At 36.9% G+C, this 19,732-nt stretch overlaps 1 protein-coding gene across 12 annotated transcripts in view; it reads left to right on the top strand.

Annotated features, from left to right (window-relative positions):
* LNPK (lunapark, ER junction formation factor) overlaps nt 1-19,732 on the top strand; it is a 51,502-nt gene that overhangs the window by 23,824 nt on the left and 7,946 nt on the right. For 8 of the 12 annotated variants that reach the window (XR_012674107.1, XM_075153294.1, XM_075153299.1 and 5 more), the window contains 5 exons: nt 5,628-5,846; nt 11,037-11,142; nt 11,855-11,925; nt 13,206-13,376; nt 19,127-19,222. Coding sequence is in view for 11 of the 12 variants with exons in the window: in XM_075153294.1 (XP_075009395.1) it covers nt 5,628-5,846; nt 11,037-11,142; nt 11,855-11,925; nt 13,206-13,376; nt 19,127-19,222 (663 nt within the window). In the remaining variant the exon portion in view is untranslated. The remainder of the gene's footprint in view (nt 1-5,627; nt 5,847-11,036; nt 11,143-11,854; nt 11,926-13,205; nt 13,377-19,126; nt 19,223-19,732) is intronic. The other 4 variants (XM_075153301.1, XM_075153303.1, XM_075153302.1 and 1 more) reach the window with 1 other exon arrangement.

The raw sequence follows: 19,732 nt of genomic DNA, 5'->3' as shown, positions 1-19,732 counted from the left end.
GCCACAGTCCCAGGTGGTAGTTACTAAAAATTCTCAAGGTTTCAGTGTTGTTCCACTTGAGCTATGACTCGGATAAAGGTATTGGGGGATGACACCTGGGTCAGGCAGTAAAAGTATGTTCCCAGCCTCAGCTGTGCAGTTTCTGATATGGTCAAGGAGTGCTCAACCGCCAGACTCGGTACACCAAGGCCAAGGTTTCACAGGAATTTCTGAGATCAACAAGCGGCCCAGGAGAAGCAGGGGGGGTGAATGCATCACCAAACTATATATGTTTAGGGATTTTTCTTAGGACTAGCTGTAAACTGGTCTCATGGACCTGGTGGAGGGCATCTTTCAGGTTAGTTTCATTTGAGAGGAATGTAAGTGCTGCTTTCTGAGACTGTGTTGTGGTGTGAACCAGAGCCCTCTAAGTGGGGACACAGTTGAGAAAATGTCAAGTACACTTCTGATTCAAACATTACTCGACTTCTTTGGGTGCATCCACATTAAAGTAAGCAATTTACTTTATCCTGAATAAAAGTGAAGTTTAGCCTTGGAAAGGATTTTGGAAAATAAGTTTTGTAAGTTATCACGGTTTATGGTTGGATTCAATGATCTTAAGGGTCTTTTCCAACCTAAATGATTCTATGATTGTATATAATTTTGTTCGTATACAGCACAACTTCCTTTCTTCTTTTTCCAATCTGTTCTCTAACACATTGAATTTAGAATTGGTGCTGCTTTTTGTGCATGTAAAAGTGGATATTCAGACTTGTATTTTGTAGATGCATTATAGTTCAGGAGGGACATGTTATGTTCGGCTTTAGCTTGTGAAATTGTGGAGAATTATTTTCTAAATAACTTGTTCTTGGTATGTGCAGTAATTATTTCAATTTTTAGCTATCAAAAAACTACTAGCTTATTGCTGTTCACACTAAATAATATCTGCCCAAAACAAATATTAGCTTTTGTTCTGTGCGGTATATAACTTACTGTAACTAGATGACACCTTAATGTGGTTGTGCTGTAATTTGGTGCATGCAGTAAGTGGTAGAACTATAGTGATTGGGAATAGTAAAATATCTGTTAACTTGTTAACATTAAAACTTCCTTGATCTTCTCTTTTCTCACTTTGGACACAAACTACCCAGGCAGCAGAACTCCTTATCTTGAGCTCTGTAATTGAGTCTTTTTGAAAAGAGGGTAAATAATGACCAATGTGTAATCAGATTGGACAATGTTGCGTATGAGACAACTGTTGAAAGGTTAGTTGGTATATTTTTGACTTACCAGTTGAAATGGAAACTTGTGCATCATGCTAATTAGTACAAAGATTTAATCAGCATTACATAATAGTTGGTTCTCAGAAAAACAACTGGTAGTGCCCCAATTTTCATGTAGTTAGCTCTTTTTTTGCAGTTTTTGCGATTTTGACACGCACTTCTTAAAAAATTGTAGTTTTAACAGATGATTCAGATGAATCTTGAGTTTGGCATAAGAAAGCACCTGGAAATCCAGAGGGAAAAGAATTTGAAAACTTAAGTGCAATTTTATCTATTCAGAAATGTTTTGAGGGGTAGCGTTAATAAACATACAGCAGTACTTTGACCATATGAGAAAATAGGGTGAGTATATATTGACAGTGGAATAAATATTTATCAACAATATCCCGCTGTTGATACTTGCTCCCTTCATTGTGCTAATACAACTGTTAGCAGCGCTGTATTATAAATGAGATCACTCCATGACCTGAATTAAAAATAATGCAATAACAGATGGTTGCAAGCTGTGGGATGGGTACAGGCACAAGGAGCAAGAAAGAAAACTCTTGGTTGGTCTTTGCTACTAAAGCCAACAAGTTATGTGAACTATATATTGACCTGCATTGTGCTCTAGCTCTGTAAAAATGATGTATTCTTCTCTACAAAAATCAAGGAGTTTTGAAGTGAGGGAGAAATAAAGTAGTTATGCTTGTAAACATGAAAGATACAGCTATCTCACCACTGGCAATATCTTAATATTCTTTGAGAGATCATACTGAATCATCAGTTGTGAGTAGTAGCCCTGGTAAGTAATATGTCTGTCTATATTGTTCAGTGCCGGTAACTGCAGAATTTGGACTCCAGTGTGCTTGAAGAATAAAAGTTCTATTTTTAAGTTATTTATCTGTCTTCATACAGTTGGTTTGCAGATGCACAAAAATCATTCAAGGAAGAAAAAACCTTGGAAAATTGCAAAACTTCATTAAAACTGCTTCACCAGTAGCTGTATATTGTGTTAGCGTTGAGACCCAATGGATGTGTTACTCAGCTAATCTGTGGAACTTGAGTTATGGAAATCTGGAACTTTGCAAGAGGCTCATTATTAACACATTGTATCTCAACATAAGGCAATTTGAGAAGCATGTAGATCATATCCAGTTACTGCAGAAGAATATTAGGGCTGTTATTGTGTAAGCGGACAGCAGGTTTAAAAGGAATTAGAGGAATTCATGGGCAACAGGGTCCGTATGTGATACTAAAATGATTAGCTATTACATGTACATTAGGGCTGTACACTCTAACATTCTTGACAATGCGTTTATGGATCCTGGGGGTGGTACTGGAGATGTAGGCAACAGAAATCATTCAGGTTTGTGTGTTGTCATTAACTAACATCTACAACCACTCTAAGAGATGAAATACTGGGATGGATGGGCTGTTGGTGTCGCCAAGGAGAACCTTTCTCATTTTTTCATAATGTAAGTTGTTCTGGTAACTTCTCTTACTTGGGCGAGTAGCAGAGTGTTGGCAAGTTCTCTTAGGTATGAAATAAGAATAGAGTGAAAGCCAAACGAACTTCTAAGTGGAGAAAAAAAAAAAAAGCCTTGTGAATAACCTGATACCATTTTGTGGAAACTAGCAACGAGTCTTACATTCTTACCTCTGTAATGAGACTAAAACTACTGAAGCACAACTCTCTAATGCTGACTGTAAAGTACTTGGGTTCAGCATCTTTACAGGGGCAAAAATACGGGGAAAGAGTCATTAAAGTAGCAATAACTTTCTAAAAATTGAAAGCCTTTTTAAAGGAGGCTTGCCAAAAATGACCCTTCAGAACGAACAGGCAAAAAGGGCAAAGCTATTGCAGGTAGCATGGAAATTGTTTAGGAATAGTGTATTATGGGCTCAGAATAAATGTGGATATATCCATGACCTATCGAAACAGACTCAGAGCTGTTGAGCAACCAAAATTGACATGCTTAAACCACATGATATAGGAAGACAGCCTTCAAAATGTAGAAGTAACATCCATATGTAGAAATTATAGTCATGATATTTGACATTTTTATATGTAAAACCATAATAAAGCAGGCTTTGTAATGAAAAAGAATGAAGAAAATCTTAGCAGTGGATTAAGATGTCTTTTTATAGATATTTAAAATGATCTTGGAACAAATAGAGTTAGGCTTCATGTTACCACTCATTTTTTTAAAGATCTGTGGAGCTGAGAAGAGGTGAGAAATTGCATACCTTTAGCTTGATTTTTGAAACTAGTACATGAGTGGAAACTATAACACAAACTAAACATATGAATAAAATAATGGGGCAGAATCAATATATTGTTTGTAGATGAGTCATGCCTGTTGGTCAGATGGCATGGAGAGGATGATGCAATTATTCTAGTGTAGTTAGACTTGAAAGGTTACTGCGAAGGTCTTGCACAAAAAGATCTCAAAGAACTGTCAATGGTGAGGTTCATCATAAATGAATTCTTGATTAAAATAAAACTTTCAAGCAGGAGCAGTTTTCAAAATAGAAACAAGTTACCAAGGAAACCTTAAAGGAATTTCTGCAACTACCTCACCAATTTATCATGGTTTCTAGATTCTGAACAGTTTAAATAGTGAGGGAACAAACTTTACTTGCTAAAACCAAGTTAAAATACAGAATCTTCATCTAACTTGGATGATAAAGTTGTGTGAGGTAATGCAGTCATGCACATGAAGGTGTGGCAGGGGAAAACCAGTAATTTGTTCTGCTCTGTAAGAAAGTGAACTAGGTGGATTTTTAGTAAGACCGTGCAGTTGTAGTCTTCTAACTGATGATACCAAAGAGTCTTTTATTCTTTCTTCTGGTGTATATTAATCCTATTTATATGTACAGGTAAGTAGGCAAGACAAGGCCTATGTATGTGCAATTTCATGGCACTAAATGTTGGCAATTTTCCAACAGAACTTTTATGTTTGACCTAGTAGTCCAGTGATAGCAAGTCTTTCTTAGCTTGTGTAAGCTGATGTCGCGCACTCCCCGCCTCCTCCAGCCCATACAGAAGCTTAGCGTGGTAGTATTGTGTGGTAGTATTGTACTTTCGCGGACAAGGATCATTCCTTCAGACTTCACCACACCCATGTCACCAGTGGACCTGTAAACTACCTGCTAAGGATTTACAGTCTTCCAGCCTGGCACAGTCAGCTGATAAAATCTCTTTAATCTTGAAACTCAGGGAGATGAATTTAAAGTCCAATTCTAATGTTAAATTCCATTTATTGTTAAGGAAGACAAGCAAGCTTGTTCAAACTAATGTGGGTGCTAGACACTAATTCTGTAGAGTGCTATAGCCTTAGGTGTAGGCATTCTTGGGGTGTACCTTTTAGAGACTAAGCTGTCACTTGTTAGCCATGTTAATGTCTGCAGACCTAAAGTGAGGGTTACATTTCAATTTGGTTTTTTGCAATAGTGTATTTCAAAGGCTCCCTGGAGGTGATTAGGTATAGGTGGGATGAGAAATAGATGATAGTGACTGCTGTTCATGAGCACTGTTCCTGGCTTGTTTTGGGGAACAACCTTGTGTATAAATATAATGGAACTTCAGGTTTGCATGAATAATAGAATATCCAAACCTTAATATATTACTGGGATGATATTCCCATTGGTGTTAATGAAAACTCTGTCTTCAGGTAAGAAGAACCGAGGAAACATATATTAAGTTTTTCATAATAGCGATTTAATAGTAACTCTGATAGGGGAATGAGAAGAGATAAAAGTAAGGACATGTTCCAGCAGAGCCCGGTCTGGCTTCATGACAATCCAAGCACGTGGCTTTTGGTAGGGTTGCTGAAAAAAGTGAATGAAAACTACATGATCTGAATGAAGCATTATGTTTTCTTCTGGCTTTAGAATTGTTTCATTTATCCAATCTGAAAAATTTTTTATAACTCTGGGCACTTAGCCTGGATATTTTGGACATTGACTGAATAGTTTTTGGTCCCATGGAAAGCTAAATGCTTGGAAGCATGTTTAAACCATAGAGTAAAAACAGTGGTCAGTTCTGCCTGTACATTGTGATTTGAATCTAGCTGTTCGTATCTCCAACATTCTGCCTCAGAGAACAGAATCGTAAGGTAGGTATCTACTAATTTTCTTCTAGAAGAATTTTGCCCATAGTATTTAACAGTTAATGATTATTGCTATTAAAATATAGTATTCTGTTTGGGGTTTATTTCTATGGCATGCTCAGCCAGGAAGCTGGTGATCTTTAGTTATAGGCCTTTCTGGTTTTGTTTGACTCTGTAATTTGCTGATTGGAATAATGATATCAATGTACTTTTACTGATCTCTTGCTTATAAGGCCAGATGTTAAATTCAGTATGCACATGTTCTTGTCAGAAATTCGTCAGAGGACCACAGCTCAAAGAAATGCTTCTACGCCCCCGCCTGCAACTCCTAAACAAGGGTCTCCAAAGTCACTTGTTCCAGCATCTCCTAATCTGCAGAGAGACACATCAGCTCTAAGTGGACCCCCAGAAAGGATTGTTGTGCCATCCTTGCAGTCAAATGTTTTAGGAAGACGCCCTGGATCCCCTGCTACTTCAGTGCCTGGAATGGGTAAACAGAGCACTTAATGTTATTTACAGTTTATATTGTTTTCTCTGGTTACCAATAAAATAGGCCATTTTCAGACAGTATGGAAATGGCATTTCATTTGGAAATAGCAGAGCAGTTATCTGATTAAGCAGGAGTTCCATATTCAATTAGCCATAACTCTTTACAGCTGGCACCTTTTGATGCTGAAACCTATTGCCTGAGCTCATTTAACTGTTATGGCTTCTTTGTTTAAATGGCAATAAAACTTTGCAGTATTCTGTAGTCAACAATATAGCATACCTTTTTATGTTCTTAGTTTAGAAGAGCTCTACACTTATATAAATCAGGTACAGAGGAGAACACTTTCAGAATACATTCATGTTTCTCACTAAACCCTGCACATATTTTTTAACATGCATCTTGACATTTATTTAAATTTTTACTCTAGGATGTATAGTCATGCAATCTATACTCATAGATTAAAGTGTAAAATACCAAATATAGCAGAAAAGTTGTCTGTGTTGTAGCTGAATTCTTCTAAAATCACATTGTTTCTTTGGTACAAGAGTCAAAAGTTTAGCAACAAGTTAGAATCTGGTAGAAATGAGTGCTCCTTAAAATTTGATTTCATATCCTGAAAATGCTTTTCCCTTGATTTCTGGCTTGGTGTTCAGATGGGATGGACTTTATTAAATAGAACATGAACTAAATTCCACAGGAGGGATAGCAAAATTTGAGAGTTTTAGGGGTGAGGCGTTGTTCTCGTTCTTCTCATGGATGGTAAAGCTGTGTATGGGTTAGTGCCAGGCCTTTCGTTTGTTGCAGGATGTCTGGCAAGTTGGATCACAAGGCAAGAAAGGAGATGAAGTGCTGTCTTGAAAATAGAAGGCATGCAACTTGCCAAGAATGTTCTTGAGCACCACTGTAATGTGGAGTAGTTCTTTGCTCTTTATGCAGTGATCAAGATTATTTTTCTCTGCCCTGTGTTCCTAACTTTTAATTTAAAGTTACTTAAGTCTTACAAACTGTATGTTCTTGCTTACTGACTTCCATGATACAGTCTAAAAGTAGGACTATACAAAATATATTGACACGCGGTCTCTTAATGGAAGATACTGGGCAGCTGAATGCTAAAATGCCTGTTCATGCTATTTAATGTAGTGGAATAAACTTGTCATGAAAAGTTGTGATCTCTCACTTCTCTGCAGAGTCCATTAAGCCTTTTTTTTGTTAGTAATTGTTTACCTGTATTATAAAACTGCTAAATTTGTTTTTATCCCTGAAGTGAACTGTAAAGGCAAGCTATTAGTAAGTCTTGATTATCTTGAAGTACCAGAAATCAGCTCCTTGCACCAGGAAATTGGTCATTTGGCTACAAACCATGTTTACTGAAACCTGTTTACAGAAAATTCCTTAATGAGTTTAAAATCGCATGCTCCTTGTTTAAGAAGCTGGCTATATAATAAAATATCAGCTATATAATAGTTTTATTCTTAGGGGAAGATTCAGGCACATTGAATTTCATCCAGCTTATTCAGCCTTTACTGCAGAAATGGTTTAGAGGAAGAAGGAAAAAAAATTAATGTACTTACTTGAAAGGACAGTTGCCAAGCCTGTTAATTAAAATATTTAATGTAGTTCTTGTGATAATGCTTTATAGGCACATTTTCTTTTTCCCCACTAATAAGTGGTATTTTGACCAAACCTGTTATTTTGTCGTAGATAGCAATGGAAGCCACTGCAATTGTCAGTTAATGTGGAAGCCCTGTTTTCTCTTAAATTTCCCCGAACCTTCCAGGCATATAAAATCTTAGTCATGTAGCTGTAGTGAAAAGTATGTAAATTCAGTATCTGTAAGAATAATATCATTGCATCTAAGTTTATGCATGGCTTGCAAATATGAATAGCCTTAATTATCTCTACTTTAGAGAAGATTAATAATTCATTTTCATTATACTATATTTTGTAGAGGAGAATCAATTTAACGTGTATTACCACAGAGCTCCCATATGTTTGAAAATTAATAACCAGCAGGTAGTTGAGAGTTTGCCAAGCTTTGCAGAAATGACCAGTCTTTCTACAATGATTGCTTTTGATGTTTATATTAATTACTGGTGTCCATAACAGCATGAGAACTAAGATGGTTGGTTTGAGTTATTAGTAGGCAGGTAATTGAAGTTGTTCTTGAAGCGTGTTGTGATGTTTCATTCTAGGTAACTTTATTTAGTTCTTACCTTGTTTATTAACTTCTAGAAACTTTTCATATATTGGTGATATACAGGTCATATGAAAACTTGGTCTTTTGAATATAGGGCTAAATACATGTTTGAGTGTTAGCCAAGTATTCACAAAATTATTCTAGCGTTTTAATTCTATTGCAGATCGTATCAGTGCTCCAGATCTTTACTTCACACCTATGTCAGACGTTGTCTGTTCACTTTTTTTAATGGAATTATTGGGTCTTTCAGGTTTTTGTGAAGCTTTAGGAAATGCATTTTGCCTGAACTCTTCTCTGGACATCTTTTTCAGAATTTATAAAATGAAGCATGAGGTCCAGTTTATGTTGCACTGAATCTGTTCTTGCTGCTGTGAGGGTTTTCTTAGTCTGGGTTCCTGCTTGTTGACAGAATACAGGGATAACTTGGGCATGCATTCACTGATTGATATCTTCTGAATTCAGTTACTTTGTTTGTGAAAATGAAGGTTATCTTAAAAACATTTGTGTTGAGCGTGAAACTTTTTTGTGCTTATTGAAGGGTTGTAAATTGTAGTATTTTCTGATCAAATTTTATTGTGCTTGTAAAGATTAGGACAGTCCATTTAGGTCAATTATCCAGTATTGATGAGAGGTGTTTTGAAAGGCTGTGCTGTTAGAAATATTGCAACCTTAATGGCAAGATTAGTCTCATTCTGCGTGTAGCGCTTTGAGAGGGCACTGCTGAAAATGTGTGATTCGTACAATGTTTCTGATGTTTGCCATAGGGGATGGAGGCTAGCTGTACATGGCATTTAGCTTGAGGTTTACCACAATGTAGCACATTCTGCCATAAGTTACTCTTTTTCCTTTGTTGCTCCAATCTGAAAGGTTAAAAGGTAGAAGGCTTGAGATGGTAATTGCTGGCAGTTACATTTAATGCTGTATTTAATCTTAAAGCCCATCTTGGATCAGCTTATCAAATAGTAAGGCTTGCTGTGTTGTCATCGCCTGCGTATATTCTACTTAAGAGGTACATGTTACTTCTGTGCGTATGTTTATGAAAGAGTATCAGTTGTGTTGGAAGCTATGACTGTGCATGTCCTGGTGCTGTCCCCAGCTAAGGTGCTACAAGAAAGCTAAATCTGTCTTCTGAGAAGCTTGAAGTCCACTGTTTTTTCCATGGTATCTTTCAATGAAATGTCCTTCTGAATTATTTCAGCTTGCGAACAAACTCTACTCTCTTGGTGGTCCTTTATTTGGATTTTTTTAAGAATCCTTTTTGCATCTTCAGACAGTGGGTTTAGTCTGTTTTACCCTTTAGCTTCCTCTTTGTTTATTGGGCGTTATGGGGGATTCTGTGAAACATATCTTCCCAAGAAAAATACTGGAAGCATACAGCAAATTGAAAGGAGAATTGAAGGCTGAATCTGTGGTCACTAAAAGCCTTTCTTCTAAGCCATGCCTCTTGTATATCTGTTTTTACTGGATATTGTAGCGAGAATAGCTACAAGTCAGAACTCCTCCCTGAGAGAACACTGGTCATTTTTTGTGCCTTGAGAATTTTACTTCTATGAATTAGATATACTTAGTTCTTGCATGGCTTCAGATTGCCATATGCTCATCTGAGTACGAAACCTGCTAATATTAGTTGAATTTTTTCTGTCTAACCTTCATAACTAGTTTGAGCTTTGCATTATTTGCATTATTACAAATAATTTTGTCGTTGGGTTAAACTGAGTCTTATCTGTCAGTTTTCATAATTTTGTCTTCAGGTGGCTTGAAGCTGACCATTTCGTCCCAGTTTCAGAGTTCTGAAAGGACTGGTTCGTTGCCCTACTCAAACATCCTTTTTTGTGGCCTTTGAATGTAATTCATAAAGGTCTTAGGAAAATACATTTTAAGTCTTCCCCCCCCCAAGTGCTCATTTAATTATCTTGCATTCCAGACTATTTGTCTGGTATCTGTTTGTTGAAAGTTCTGTAACTTAATACCTCCTGTGCTTGTGCAAAATGTCTCTTGACCAGGCACGTGGCCTTGGGAAGGAGTTTTAGATACTTAGTTATTTGAATGGTCACATCTGAATGATTCAGACTTAGTTTATTACCAAATTGTGTTTTGCTCATTATGCCTAGCATCTTCTGGTTTAAGGCTGGAAAGGAAGGTAGACACAAGAACTCAAAGCTACGTAAATGGAAATTGGCAGCTTGTAGTGGTCTTGTACAATAGACCAGATGTTTTAAAACTTTGTGGAAAGGCAAGTTTGTGCCACTGGTCTACTTTAACTGCCATATGTAAACAGATGTGAAAAAGGTGGTACTAGCTATTGCTGTTACCTGTTCTTAATGGAGTTTTATTTTGATAGTAGTTTGTTAAACACGTGAGATATGAAAAATGATATCTTAATAGAGGCCTTCTGGCTTCTTTGACTAAGCATAAATCTGAAAGTATCCAACTTTCCATTAAACATGGGATTACCAAAATGCCAGATGGCTAGACAAGTTTAATGTGTAGACTGAATGCACACTGAGGGCATGCTCTTGCGATATAGTAATTACACAGAAACCAGTGGGTGCTTCTTTAGTAACATCTTTAGTTCTACTGTTGTAATTGATTTTACCAGATTTATTGGTGTAAACTTGCAGTGTTGAATATGCAGAGTTGAGAGTATATGAAGAAAACTCTGAGGAGTTTTTCTTTGCTTAAAAAGCCTCTATTTATGAGTAATCATTAAAAACTATTGATGCCTTAAGTTCTTTAGAAACTATAAACTTAATTACATATCCAAAGTGTAAAAGTAGAGTGATTTAGTAAGATTATAAGCTAAAGGAGCAGAAGAGGAACTTTCAACTACTGTGGATTTACAATTCTTACAGCTTTCCTAGTGGACTAAGAAATATGGGCATGTATATTAGGTAGGTGCAATTATTTTATTACACTAGCACACACAGTGAAATATCAGGTTATATATAATAATATAGTTGAAAAGAATTTTGACATAGTTCATGTCTTCCTAGGTCTTCATCCTCCAGGCCCTCCTTTAGCAAGACCTATTCTTCCTCGAGAAAGAGGAGTTGTGGATAGAGTTATTGAATACTTGGTTGGCGATGGTCCTCAGAACAGGTAAAATGTTGCTAAAAGAAATACCTAAACACTTAAGAGATAGGAAGCTTCTTAAGCTTTTTTTTTTTGAAGCCAGATGCATCAAGGTTAAAAGAATTGCAAATTAATTTGTCCGAAATTTTCACAATGAAATGGCCCTTTCTCAGTGCTTCACCTGAAATCTCTTTGTAGGAAAAATGGTAACATTTTGACAAAATTAACTTCTGCTTTAGTGGTATTAGCTGTGTGATACAAAGAGAAAAATCTACGCTCAAGTGGGTAAATGAATTATATTTTGAACTAAAAAAAAAAAAATTGATTATCTTAGCATCTCAGCTTTATTACTATTACAAATACTTTCAGTTTGCCTTCAGAACTGTCCAAACATATCAGAACTTCATGTTAACCATGATCGCTTTTCATATTGACTGTATTCTAATGAAATATAAACTTAATTTGGATGTTATTTTCTGATGATGATGATATTAAAAGTATGTCAAACCATGAGTTTAAATTGTAGCTAAGAATATTTCACTGTTTTTTTAAACCAACTTTAAAAACTATTATTTAATATACAGATTTGGTTTGCTTTAAAGGGTAATAATTTCACTGTGGAAATTACCTTTTAAGAGTAAATATCTAAGCTATTAGTCAATATCTAAGGTAATATGCATCTCACTTCAGTGTGTTACAACTTAAAGGTATGTAATTATATATTATCCGTGTTTTCTAGGTACGCCCTTATATGTCAGCAATGTTTTTCACACAATGGTATGGCTTTGAAGGAGGAGTTTGAATACATAGGTAAGAGCTAATCTGTGGTAGACTCTAGTACTTGGCTTCTGTTTCGTAACTAACATACATTATACTTCATTTTGGTTGCAGTTAAGTACTTACTGACACTGTGAAGTGCCACTTCATAAGGGAACAGTTTTATGGTAACTTATTACTCTGTACCTTAAGATTCACTTCAAGACTTAGAGAAGTACTTTATTGCAACCTTCAGGCCAAGGATTTTATGTGTAGAAAACTATTCAGTAGAAATAAGCCTCCTCCAATACATCCCTGAGAATTACTACTGGCTATGAATGGTTCTCAGAAGGGTTTTATATTGAGAAACTATCTGACATTAAAGTGTGCCTATTTACCAGAACTTAAACAAAATTTTGCTTTGGCAAGAAGGTCTTGGGGAGGTATCGGAAAAGGAGTGGGAACAAGCCCTAGGGGGCTATATGTGAATTTATGGCTGACAATAACTTAAGACAGACACAGCTCTTTATTGAACACAGATGTTTTATTTCGCTTCCTTTCTACCACAAGTGTAAGCCTGATGCTTAAGAAATGAGGGAATCTTAGATAAATCATCTATTTCATTTTCTTTCACTTAATTTTGTGAGTAAATATACAGCATTGTAAGAATAAGCTGAACGTTTCCTGTGGAACCAAAGATATGTAGTCGATATGTCATCTTAGCTCAAGTGAGTTCACAATTCAACTGTGCAAGAAATTGCCACTTCCCCCCTTGTCTTGCGGGGGGGCGGGGAAATTATGCATTTAACTATTAAGTGGTACCCAGTACTTCTCCAGAACAAACCTGCTTTTTCTTAATTAAGCATCACTGGAGCAGAATGCTCCTCGAAAAGCAGAGAGAGACATACCTTGCAGAATCCATAGCATCCCTTTGCTCAAAGGGTGAGGAAAGTGGCATCATAAGGGAAAAAAAAATAATCTGCCAACTTAATTCTTTTGTAGGAAAGAATAGAAGAACACCATGTGGCAACATCTTGTGGTACTGAATTGCATTATTTTGTTCATTGTGGTCAAATCTTTCACAGTGGTGGGCAGTACTCGTAAGTGCAGCAGAGCTGAAAGCAAACAGGTTTTTAAGAAGCAAACATGCTGACGTTAAAAATGGAGCTATATGGAACAACTTGTGTAAATTTGATGGAGGTACTCTCAGGTACTGATAGTCACGTATTTAATTTCTGTTTTCAGTATTTTGGACAGTCAGAATATAGTGTAGGAATAAAGGTGAAATGTGAAATTAATTAGTGAGGCTACTTATTGAGTGTGCTTTTGTGTAGCATTTAGGTGTGCCTACTGCTTTTTCCTGAATCCTGCAAGAAAAACTAGACCTCAGGCGCCACGACTTCCAGACTTCAGTTTTGAAAAAAAGCAATCTACAGAATTGCGATCTGAAACTGTGCCTCTAGAACCTAGAGAGGGAAAGCCCCGGGAGACTCAACAAACAGAAGGTATGTGCTAATCTCATGAAGTCTGCTCTTTTTTTTAAGCTCTAATGAAATCCCCCCTGTCATCTAGCTCTCTGTCTGGATGAGTTTTTTTATAAGAACAAGAACAACTGAAGAACTCAAACACTGAAACAGGCTTGCGAGCAAGGTGGTTGATCCCCAAGCCTGTCAATATTTGAGGCATTTGAACAATGCCCTTAAGAACATGCTTTAACTTTTGGTCAGTCCTGAAGTGGTCAGGCAGTTGGACTAGATGATCGTTGTTCATCCCTTCCAACTGAAATAGCCTGTTCTATTGCAACTTCATCGTGGGTGCAGTTTATAATTTTTTTCAATTCTTCTTGTCCCTGCTTCTAGCTGAGCGTGTTGATACTATTGTCTTCTGTCCTGTACCCTAAAATTTCTTTATATTAGGCAATATGTCTCATGCAAATCATGGCATAACAAAATTTTTTACTCTAATGTTACTGATAAACAGATAGAAAATACCACTGTAAATTACAGAAATAGTTAAGAAGGGAGTATGTCCCGAAGTGGTTAACTTTCACTGTGTTCAGCAGGTCATTTGATTGAGGTGTGTTGGAATTTCTGCCTTTGTTCCTTTTGCTGTTTTCCTCAGGGCAGGAAAATCTAGTAAAACTGCCTTGTTTAAAATCAGGGAGTTCAAAGACAAATTGTCAATTTTAATTTAACATAGTTCCTTTTGAGACGTTTTATAGTCTGCAGATACAGTAGGCATCTGGTGTACAGCCAACAGGAAGATGCGGTGTTTTAAAAGACTCCAGAAATTATAATTTCAAACCAGAGAATCTCCAGTTATATGTGCTATTGAGTACTTGGTGGGATTTTACATTAGTTTAAACAGGGATCATGGGGGAAGCTATCGAATAGTGTACGGCCCCCGAGATTCAGGCTGGAAACACACCAACTGTGGGAAACTGTCAGAGTGTAACAGAAAGAATGTTTCTGCTTGATTATTTTCAACAGGGAGTCCAAAATGGCATTCGTCTTTACTTTCTGGCATGAGAAGGCTGCATGAGACTGGTAGGGAAGTCATATCCAACTGTAGCCATCTCTGGGTGTGTTCTGATGCAGGTGCATTATAGGGAAAACTTGGTTTCTTCTCCTGTGCCATAGTGCGCTCTTACTTCATTGGAAGTACTATTACTAGCATGAAAGTAAGACTGAAATCAGATGCATGAAGCTAAAACGATGCAAATGTCATCTTTGCCCTCAAATGATCTGATCATCTTTTCAGTGAGTGGAGGGTAGGTTAGTAGCTTCTTGGCTACTTTTAAGGTTAGAAGATTCTTATAGAAAAGACATCATTTGTTATTGGGGTCTTCACAACTCTGCTTATTTTCCTCTGTGTGAATCAAATGGGGAAGCGCTTCAGTTCTTGGAGGTGTGTGCCTTGAGGGCTTCTGAGTATTATCCGTAACTGCAGGTTCTTAGAAGTTTTGGGAGAGGAGGTGCTAATTAAGCTGGTATTATCATTGAAGGAAATGTTTATCAAACTCTTATTGACTATGTTAATGGGTCTGAGCTGCTGAGTTAGTTTATACATGTAAAAAGAATTAGTGTGAGATTTTCATTAGGCACTTGAGATGTAGGAGTGAAAATTCTGCAAAATGATTTTTGCTTTTTTGAAAGCAGAATTTTATCAAGTATTTCAGGATAAAATACAGGATGGTTTTATTGCAGTAAATGTGACTTTACCAATTTACTTTTAACACTGAAAATTACTTGTTTTTTGCTGGTGTGGTCTTGTATATGTGCTTTTTTATTTAAAAACAACAAAAGGAACCACTGTGGGGTTTGTTCCCCAGTTCTTTTTTCCTGCTAGGAAGCGTATGGTGAAATTTTTCAAAAAAGGCATAGGAAATAAGTAACTGGTATGCTGACTTAAATATCTGATCTTTTCTGAATATTTGATCTCTAAGATGATATGAACCATTTTGTTTTGATAATTAGTAAGCAGCCAGAAATAGAAAATGTGTTAATATTTTACCTAACTAGTATCTGAGAAATGTCGTCTTGATGTAGAAGAGGTCAGTGCTACCCTATCAGTTTGTCACTGTGCATTAACTGCCTGCAACTTGCCACAAAGAATGAGAAAATATAATTTTCAGTAAATTTCCATCAGAATCCTAATTTGAAACAACTCCTTACAGGCAGTCAGACTTTATTAATAAATGAACATATTCCTTGATTGTAAGTTTAAGATATGAAGATATCATTGAGGTAAAGCTCTGGGGAAGGCTTTTGTTCACTACAGAAATATAGCTGCTGTCATAGCAAGAATAGAGAATATCTTCACTTACAGATGTAGACAAACATTAACATCAGGGAACCAACTTCACCACAATGTTGACAACACAGGGACATCCAACTCTTATCTGTAACTCATTTAAACCGTAGCTGTATAGCTCCAAGAAACAGCAAGCTAATGTGATACAGAAGTGCTATAAATATTTTTTTACCAGTCAGCTGCTTTTACTAATGAGTAGACCATGAAGCGGAATCTTTTTTCAGTTGTGTGCTCATGCAGTGACAAGCATGTTACGTGCAACTCCTGTGGATAAGAGGTCTGAAGAACAGTTATGGGGAGTGCTGAACCTTGGATTTTTTTAATCCTCCGGAAACATGGAGTCATCAGCTGTCAGTCTGATACAGGTTACTGGCACAAATGTCATGCTTCCCTGTTCAGCAGAGTAAGGGAAATTTTAATACCAGAGTGAAGCAGTATGCTTCAGTTCTTTTCTTACCTTTTTCTTAAATGGCTCGATCTTAAATTTTTTTCATCAAAGGCTAATCGGTTCTCTTATGTACTTCTCTTAGAGGTATTAATGTCTGGATCATATTGAAAAAGCCAACAGGAACCACTTTTATCCTCCTGATTAATTTTTCCTTGCCTATATTTGGTACTGTTACGCTGTGTTCTTGATTCAGGTTTAGCATTTAGCAATGTTTTGAAGGTTGAAACAAAATTTGACTGCTTCAGTGTTTGTGGTGAATATCTGGTGCTGATGTTCAGAGGTCTTCATTAGATGCTATGAACTTCAGATTTCACCACGGTGGTCAGCACTTTATGGAGACAGCTTCCTGTGTTGTCTTCAGATTTTTATGGAATCCCTTGACCGTCTTGACAAAATATTTTATGATGTTTTAATGCTCTGTCACTTTTAAGGATTCTTGGAATACAGCAACTGCTAGTATGTTTGAAAGGACTTCTGTTTAAAAGGTAGATGCAGAAACTTGGTTTGTTATTCAACAGAAGGGTTCACAGTAATACTGTCCTCCAGAAATAATGCTGCTTCAAGGGTGTGCTTATTTGAGTTCTACCAAAAGTAGAGCTTGACTTTGAGCAAGTGTTATAGATGGAGCAGAAACTTTATCTAGGAAAAAAACTGGTTGAGGACAAAGGACTCAGAAATAAGCTTGAGTATTTGTTCTGGTCAGAATGGTCTGAGTTTAGTGTTTTTTTTTTAAAAAAAACTGGACTGGAGGCATTTTCTGTCTCAAAGGTTTGGCTTGCCTTTTATCCAGATATGCTCCGCTTTTATAGGACAGCATTAGCCCATTATATATTTTGTAAGCCCATTATATTTTTTGTTTCTTTTCAAAGATGTGAGTTTCTGCCTGCTATGCTCTTTCCTTAGTTCAGCTAATATAGCTAGAATTCAATGATTTCTCAAGCAGACATGGGTCAACTCACCTTGAGTTTAATGACTTGCAAACAAGTTCTTTTGGTTTAAAAATGTATTATGTTTCCAGTCTACCACAGTTCAGTTCTGTTGAACAACATAGCTTGCCTTTTTGATAGGACGTAAAGGGTACAGGGAATCAAATGCTATGCTATTATTGGGCTTCTTTTTCAAAGGCTTCAAAATAGCTTTCTGTGATATCAAAGCCATGAACACAGACTGCTGTGACGCACATGTTCCTTAAAGATATTTCAGACACGGGGTGAAAATCTGTCCTAATGGGGAGCTACAGTAGTGAAGAAAACTTGTCCCAAAGGTCTTGAAAGTACAAATAAAGTAGCTATATTTTAGTGCAATTATTTTATACCATTTTTTGTGAATTCCTGTATAACAGATACACATCATCTACTTAATTCAATAGTGATGCAGTATTGTGATTTCACTGGCTATGCAGTGAAATACTCTCTGTAACAAGAAGAGGGGTAGCTGACTACTTACAATGTGAAGTACATATGCTTTCTAAGCACCAAGCATTAAGCAGGAATATTGGGGGGGAAAAAAGCAACTGCTGTAGCCAGGAGCAGGTTTTTTAAAGTTGCATTGGTACAGCTCTTAAATTTGCCTCAGGCCATCATAGGGATGTTTGTTGTTGAGATCGTGTATGTGTAGCTACATTCTTCAGTTAAATCATGGATTAAGTATTAATCATCAAGGACACTAATTTTCTTTTGTCATCTTTTTAAGTTTACCATCAGAGCTTTCTCTTGTTAGCTACTGCTCTTACAATAACTTAAAACATGCAGTATTGAGACCGAGTTGACTTTAGGCAAGCTTTCCATTAATGGAAAATTTAAAATGGAATCACTCTATATGTTTAATGAAGGTTGGTCATGTTTATAGTTGGAGATAGTAGCACCACTTACTATGATTGCCCTGATTACTCATTTAAAGGACCTACTCTTTAGTTCCTTATAACTTTGTCAGACTTAATTGTTAGACCAAAATTTCCCATGCAAGTTTGCTTGTTTTAACTGTATATTCTGGAGAGTTTCAAGAGTTTCACTAAGTTTAATCAAGAACAATGTGAAGGGAAAAGTCATATAATACCTGACAATTTTTTCTTAGAGAAGCAGTGTCTCCATACCTTTTAGTAGAATATAAAAATGAAAGCAGCATCCTTTTCCGGTTCCTCTGAATACAGAAAGTTAGAACATGCACTCAATCAGGTTTTGTCCTTTTCATTAGGAGCTTCTGCTTGCTTCTACTAGTGGCTGATTGTCCCTGGGGCTGTCCTTAAACACATTGTAGATGCTCGGCATCCTTTTGATCAGACTGAATGAATAGTCTTTTTACCTCGATCAGACTAAGAACACTTCTGCGGAGTGCTAAGCATCATTCAGTTGAGGACTGCAGGACTGAAACTCTGTAAATAAGTAATGGTTAGGCTACGCTACAAATGAGTTGAGAGGGCATGGAGTTGTCTCTTCCTCACATCCTATACTTTCTTTGACTCGAACCTGAACAGCAGCAATAAAGAAGGAATGTAACTCAAGTGTGGAGGGATTGCAGCAGGAAAAGGCACAAACTTATTCATAGAATTTGAGGCTGAAGAAAAAATGCAGAGATGAGACAGAAAGAAAACTGACAGTTGGGAGATAAAGATTGAGCACAGGCTGGGATGGGATCAAGATGGAAATTGAAGAGCAGGAAGGGGGAGTGGGATAGTCTGGAAAGAAACTGGGAACAGTAATTTGCTTGGGCAGAAATAGGAGGACTGACCATCTGACAGATGGCTCCAGAGAAAAATTTTGGAACAAGAAGCCAGGGCTGGTGTTGAGCAGCCTGTGATTGAGAAAGCAGGGAAGGAAGCTGAATCAAGAAGTAAGTTGGCTGCAAACTTGCTAAGATGGAAGATCAAGTCAGAGGAAGAAATGGAGGAGCTGGGCTGTACTCAGCAGTCTGAAGTGGAGCCTAGAGCTAGCTAGATGGAGTGGCGTGTGGGAAGAGGGGTCTTGAGTTCTTGGTGACAGACGACATTTGTACCAGGTCTGCTGGGCAAGGGTGTGCAGCAGCTACTTTTGTCAGTCGTGGCCCAAGAAGCCAGAGCAATGGTTCTAAAACTTTCAGCCCTGCTTGAATTCTGTGAGTATCAGCCTGAAGCAGTCCAATTACTTTAAGACACCCAACATGTTTTGATAAGTATGAAATTACAAACATTTGATAAGGTTAATGTTTTTTGAGCTGTAACTTTGCATCAGTTTTGCAAACTGTTTGCCTTCACAGTATGCATTAATGCTGTATGGTATTGACTAATACTAGTCAATAAATAAACTGCCATCAATAGTATCATTCTACAGTACCTTTGTGTCATTTAGTGCAACACTTAGTGTTCAGTTTTTCAGTGCTTATGCTTCAGAATGTGACTGTCTCTTATTTCTCATACACTACTGAAATCCTGTTGTGAAGCTAGAATTTACTTCTTTAGAGGTAGTACTTATGATAAATATTTTTGACTGATCTTCAAAATACACCTGTTATCAAAGAAACTCCCATCCCAGATTGAGAGTAAATATACTCCTGTGTATCCTTCCTATACTTCCTGTGGGAAGATTGAGAACATGCAGTAATTTTCATTGGCTGTTTTGAGATGTT

The sequence above is a fragment of the Calonectris borealis genome, chromosome 6, assembly GCF_964195595.1.
Source record: "Calonectris borealis chromosome 6, bCalBor7.hap1.2, whole genome shotgun sequence".
NCBI classification, from domain to species: Eukaryota; Metazoa; Chordata; class Aves; order Procellariiformes; family Procellariidae; genus Calonectris; species Calonectris borealis.
The sequence above is the reverse complement of the archived record's forward strand: the minus strand, read 5'-3'. Positions and strand labels throughout refer to the sequence as shown.